The 5,924-nt window shown below is 31.2% G+C and overlaps 1 protein-coding gene across 3 annotated transcripts; it reads right to left on the bottom strand.

The window, feature by feature from the left end:
• Positions 1 to 4,454, bottom strand: LOC112686561 (prostaglandin E2 receptor EP4 subtype-like). Of its 3 annotated transcripts, XM_025558921.1 has the most exons (5): positions 3,623 to 4,454; positions 3,311 to 3,560; positions 2,152 to 2,332; positions 1,778 to 1,956; positions 1 to 592 (listed from the first exon to the last, which is right to left on the bottom strand). In XM_025558921.1, the coding sequence occupies exons 1-5, from the start codon at positions 3,697 to 3,699 to the stop codon at positions 371 to 373; spliced, it is 909 nt and encodes a 302-aa protein (XP_025414706.1). In that variant the 5' UTR covers positions 3,700 to 4,454; the 3' UTR covers positions 1 to 370. The 3 variants fall into 3 exon arrangements, with proteins under 3 accessions (XP_025414706.1, XP_025414698.1, XP_025414713.1); XM_025558913.1 differs by having other exon boundaries at positions 3,311 to 3,713; XM_025558928.1 differs by lacking the exon at positions 1,778 to 1,956 and having other exon boundaries at positions 432 to 592; positions 3,311 to 3,713.
• Between the last annotated feature and the right edge of the window lie 1,470 nt (positions 4,455 to 5,924).

Here is a 5,924-nt window from a genome sequence, read left to right as displayed (position 1 = left end):
TAAAATATTTATGAGTAAAGTATAAAAATTAAAAACAACAAAGTCAAATCAAAACAATTGCAAAAAATGCCATTTACCGGCCACTTTATGCTCATATTCCAATCAAAACCTTATCACATATATTAAAAATATGTATATAAACATTAAAACAATTTTTTTTTTTTAAAGAAAGCCTTTAATGACCGAGACCATCGATCCCAAGTTTATTTTTTGTATTTATATTAATAACATGGGTTTCGAATGTGTAGTAGAACACATGAAGAATTTTGGTTGGATGGATCGGGGGAAGAGGACGATGGTGGTTTCATTTATCCCCCACTCTCTCTCTCTCTCTATACGGTCATAGGAAGCAAAACGCCGTTGGCCAAGATTAAACCGATGACTGTGCATTTGGACACAGCTGCATTACCCCGGCCATGTTATCTCTTGTATACTTTGACCATATTAAAGTCGATCTGACCAGCTTCCATCGTTGTAGTACGTACAAATAAGGATCCAACGAGAAATGTAGCACCAACAACAAGTCAGCAATTTTATTGTACCATTTCAGCAGTGATGCGTTTTGACAAAATTGGGCAAGCAGAATTGACAGCTAAAGAAATACAAAATACGATATTTAGCTATTTAATTATTTATTCACAATATCATTGATTACAATGTTAATGAAAAATGCTTGTTAATTATATTGAATACATAAGATGAGACATTTGTAGAATATCAGAATATCATGTAGGAATTACAGGGAATGAAAAACAAACACAATGACGAATGATGGGGCTTCAGCTACAAATACCAACAACATAAATAATTTAAATTGATTACCAACTATTAACATAATAAATTGAGAAAATGAAAAACATCAGTCAAAATCAATATCCATGGATAAATAAATGTATAATTTTTATTTGCGAATAGACATAAACAGATAATTCAAGCAGGAAAAAACAAATAATTATTATCAACAGAGTCAGAATATACAACTATAACCAAATCTTATCTCACGCACTCATGTGTCATGCAAATTCCCAATCACAATTATCTAAATCATGACTCACCAAAATAATCATCACGCATACTTCTCAACATCTAACATCGACAGAAGACACCCTTAACTAGTGTTAAATATTATCTAGATAAATTATCAGAATAAATTATTTATATAAATAATTCATTATCTTTTATCTTATCTAAATATTAAACAAAATTAGTTTTTGATGAATTATGTTAGATGAGTTATCCATCGTAATTAATCTAAATAAATTAACAACAGTATATTTATTCAACAAATTCAAAAAATTGAAATTCAAAATTCATAATTAATTAAAATTTAAATTTTATGAGAATTTTATTAATATTATTAATTTATTAGCTTTATAATTAATTGCTAATTTCTTAATAATTGTTACTGCAATATATACCCAACACGTGGAAAACGAACTGATACAACAATATATGCTAATCATTTTTTGTATACTATATAAGATATTGTCTTTTCAACAAAATATCCTCCGCAATCCCCCTACTACTTTACACACTCATCAATATTATTGTTTTTGTGAAAAAAAATGTAGATTATATGTATGATCCGTAAATTATGTTAAATATACAATATGAATTCATGATTATCAAACATGTTTATCTATTATAATATTTAAGCATAACCAATTACTTTTAACAATATTTCTTTATATTTTAAATTATAACATAACATATGTTACGAGGAGAAAAAATTAATTTTTAAATCATTCTAAATATTATTAAAAACTGTTGTCCGTACCAATTGTGGGAGCCAACATACGACGAAAGAAGCACACAAGAATAACATGAGCCAACAGAACAATCTTTCTGCATCTGTGCGGACCTCGTTAAACCTACTGTGATTGATTCTCTCTCTCGTAGACAGTTTTATTATAACGTCTACATTTGAGTAGGTTATCACGATGCAAAATAATAAACCTAAAAATGAGGTACATTGGTAAACTACAAATGTATGATATGTACATATTATTATACTCTATGAGATTTAACACGGTAACATAACACTATGAACATTTTGTTTTCGACCCTCTAGCAAAAAACTAGTCCTGGATAAATATATAAATATATCATTGAAAAGATAGTCATTTATTAAACGCTGTCACTTATGCTTACCAACGCTGAAGTACACGTAAGCGTAAATCACGTCCAAAGATTCTTTAGCATCGCCAACACGGCTACACATCTTTGAATTATTCCAGTAGATACCGAACCCGAAGAAGGGCGCACAAACTAGACATAATACTGTCAACCAGAGCATGATCATTATTCGTTTTAGTATGTTTTCTGTTATATACTGAAACCACACAATATTTTAACTATCATAAATAATAAAAATATATAAATTAACAATTTGAAATATTTATATAAGACTTCGGTAAAGCATCATATGCTATGGCAAATAAGTGCAAAGGAGACATCAAATACTTGAACGTTTTAAAACCACTTACTTTTCCTTATGAATGATCGGTTTTATTTGTTAGTCAATAAATTATCTTATCAAGAAATATTTGCATAATTAATGACAAAAATATACATGTCATTTTGTGTCAGGACACCTAATAATAAAATTGTTATTCATTACGCACAGTAATCAATCAATCAATGCGAATATATTTATAGTATAGCGATATATGCCTACGCATATATTATAGCACAAATGTACAGGAAGCTGTGTGCTTCTTATTGTGCGCAGATACTTTACAGCACAATAGAGTAGTATATTTATTTTTTTTTATTTTTAGTGGCTGGAAAATGTCCCCTTATAAAATTTCATAACTCTACTAATTAAAAAAAAATAGAATTTTAATAAATAATTTTAATTTGTATTATTAAATTATTATCATTAATTAATTAAATCATAAAATTAATTATCATTTTTCAAAATTAATAAAATAAAATGATATGAAATAGGTTCTTACATAATTATTACTAATATTTACAAAATAAATAAAATAAAATATCTAACACAAAATAACAGAAAATTAACAGATACAATACATAAAATGGACAATGTGAAACTAACAATTCATAAAATAATGATAATATGTGCTTATACAATTGAAATAATAAAAGGTAAAAACAGACTTAACATTTTTTTCTGCAATTCCGAGAGACTGATATAGCTCTCCTCGACTTCCCCTCACCATCAATATGCTATAAGTATATCATACAACTTAAATTAATATAATAGATCCCCAATAGTATATATACCGAGGATCATTTGACGAATAAAATGTGTCACAATAAAACACATCGAACAAACCGCACTCACAATACGGTAGAAAAACGGGCGGGTGATGGCCAGCCACCGTTCGACAGCCATCAAGACGGCCACGCAACCGGAGCCCAACCCAAAGAACCGCAACAGCACGATCAGCCGACACCTCCACACGTTGTTCCCGATCTCTGGCCACACGTTCTTCACGATGGTCACAGCCAGCATGCCGATTTCCGCCACGAAATCATTGGTGGCCATGCAACGCAGCAGGAACTTGTGTCGCCCGTCCAAATTGTTGCGTATCCTGCTAAGGACAAACAGAGCCAATAAGTTACCACATACGCCGACGGTGAGCATAGCCTGAACCAGGAACAATGAGGACTGGCCAGTGGTGGCCAAATGCAGCGACGAAATCGCCGTGGTCGCATTCGACATGTTGACATCCGATGTTCGTCGATCGCGTACGGTTGTTCTGACTGCCAGTCGGTTACTGCACGCTGCTAGTATGCCCGCGATTTCTAACGTGAAATTTATCATCCACTATCACCAACACCCACCAGATGCACTTGCTTGGCAGCTGCGTGTACCAAAGCCGCCACTGAGGTCACGTCCCCCCAGTGTAAGATCTACGACACGGTCATAAAATATATTATTATGTTCTATGCGATGGATCTGTAACAATTGTAAAAGCCGTTTTGTACTTTTCTAACTCGAGTTATAAAATAAATACCGATTTTTATGTTATTATTCTGAATCTTAATTAGTTAAATGTATAAAAAAGTAAAAAAAAAAACCAAGTCAGTAATATAGTACTCTGAATCGTGAGACCCAAATTTTGCTGATACCAAGAAAAGTAAGAAACTTCAAACAATATATAATATATTATTTACAACAAGCTGAACCCATGCACTTCATATCCTATTAAAACTTCTGGTAAACGGTCACTTTGTACGGTAGGGTAAAAATAAAAATTTCAGAACGCGGACACTTTGTACTATTATATACATATTATATACAGTTGTACATATTATATACGTATAATATATATTATATATACATTGGTAGTGCGGAGTACAGTATAGGTAAAATTTTAAAACTAGCATGATCCATCAAATATACTACGATATGGTATTTGCGGCGTTAAGATTTAGACCTAATCGTAGCATATATTATACATATAATGAACAGTAAAATTTTATATTTCATTTTATAGTAGGTATGTTTTATATTATAATAGAAAATATAATTGCAAAGATTTCTGTTATATAAATTAAAAATTAAAAGTCTATAAATAAAACTAAAAACAACATATAAAATAAATATAATTTAAAAATTCGTAATTAGATATTTGTTTTTGTTGATGCTGGTTACATAAATCGAATAATTTACTATCTTTAGCCTTGGATATATGTTTCTTATTCAGTCTATTTCCACATTCATCCAACTGGATTGCCCGTAAAACTGTCCAAAACTCGGATTAGTTGTTCCAACTAATTTTTTGAATGAACTATTCCCCCCTTCACTGAAATCCGTTCGTTTTCTTTATTTAATTTTGCGATACCAAGTTGTTGAACTTGTCGCCATACAGACTGGCATAAATGAAAAAAAACAACCTTGAATATGGACTGCATTAAAAACTCAACTTATAATAATATAATGTATGTAAAGTTTTACGTGGTTTTACCTATACTGCAGTCCACATTACCAATGTATGTATATCATATGTATATAATAGTACAAAGCGTCCGCGTTCTGAAATTTTTATTTTTACCCTACCGTACAAAGTGTTCGCGTTGTACCTTGCAATTTATTAATAGTCATTGCAAATGCCAAGGGAATAGGAAATTGCAGACGTCTGAATGCAATGGGTGAATCTGAAGGGATCATACGGATTTGTGGCAGGAGAACAATTTTAACTTCATATTATGCAGTTCAAAATAGTAGTTTCAATAACATTGCCCAACATTTTTTTTATGACTAATTATTTACCGTTGCATAGCTTAGGTGCATTTAAATTCTGAAGCAAAATAATGGGCGAGCCAATTTTTAATCGCAAGTTATAATGTGGCATTTCTGGTAAATCCAGCAAATTCAAAAATTCAACAGGGTAAATGACTGCTTTGTCTGAATCGGTAACAGTGTCGATCGATTTGAACAATATTTCATTTCCGAGCAATGATTGTTGTATTTTGAAATTAATAAAATCAACATCGATATTTTACGGCTAAAATAGCTCGTTTTCGTTTTCGTTAATATCCTGAACAATAAATACAGTCATATCACTGCTCTTATGGACATATTTGCTTAAATATTTTATGGATTTCACTGAACTACAAAGCTCAAAGTTTATGTGTGATTTGTAGATTTTACACACCACTGGTGAGTACGGAATCACCCAGTGATTGCCAATGTCAACTGTTGTATTGTTTGACATGGGTAATTTATATGATTGACCATCATGATCAGTGTCTCTAAGACGATACAATGGATAACCATCGATATTAGTGATTGTATCATTTATACAATTTTTTGGAAAACTTTTTGTACATTTTCTATTGTCCATGCACGGCGCCGTCATGTTTATAGCACCGCATGGATCATGTTAGGGGTAACAATCTCGTGCAATTCTTGATCAATATTCAGATCTGGAATTTTTGCTGAAATAATT

This window comes from Sipha flava, unplaced genomic scaffold (assembly GCF_003268045.1).
Source record: "Sipha flava isolate LNK unplaced genomic scaffold, YSA_version1 108_pilon_pilon, whole genome shotgun sequence".
Taxonomy (NCBI): Eukaryota; Metazoa; Arthropoda; class Insecta; order Hemiptera; family Aphididae; genus Sipha; species Sipha flava.
This window is presented reverse-complemented; position numbering and strand designations above follow the sequence as displayed.

Coding starts and splice junctions, on each gene's coding strand:
- LOC112686561 (XM_025558913.1), bottom strand. CDS start 3,691: ATGTCGAATGCGACCACGGCGATTTCGTCGCTGCATTTGGCCACCACT. Junction 2,333..3,310: donor GCCCGTTTTTCTACCGTATT/GTGAGTGCGGTT, acceptor GTGTGGTTTCAG/TATATAACAGAAAACATACT. Junction 593..1,777: donor TATGTTGGCTCCCACAATTG/GTACGGACAACA, acceptor GTATTTCTTTAG/CTGTCAATTCTGCTTGCCCA.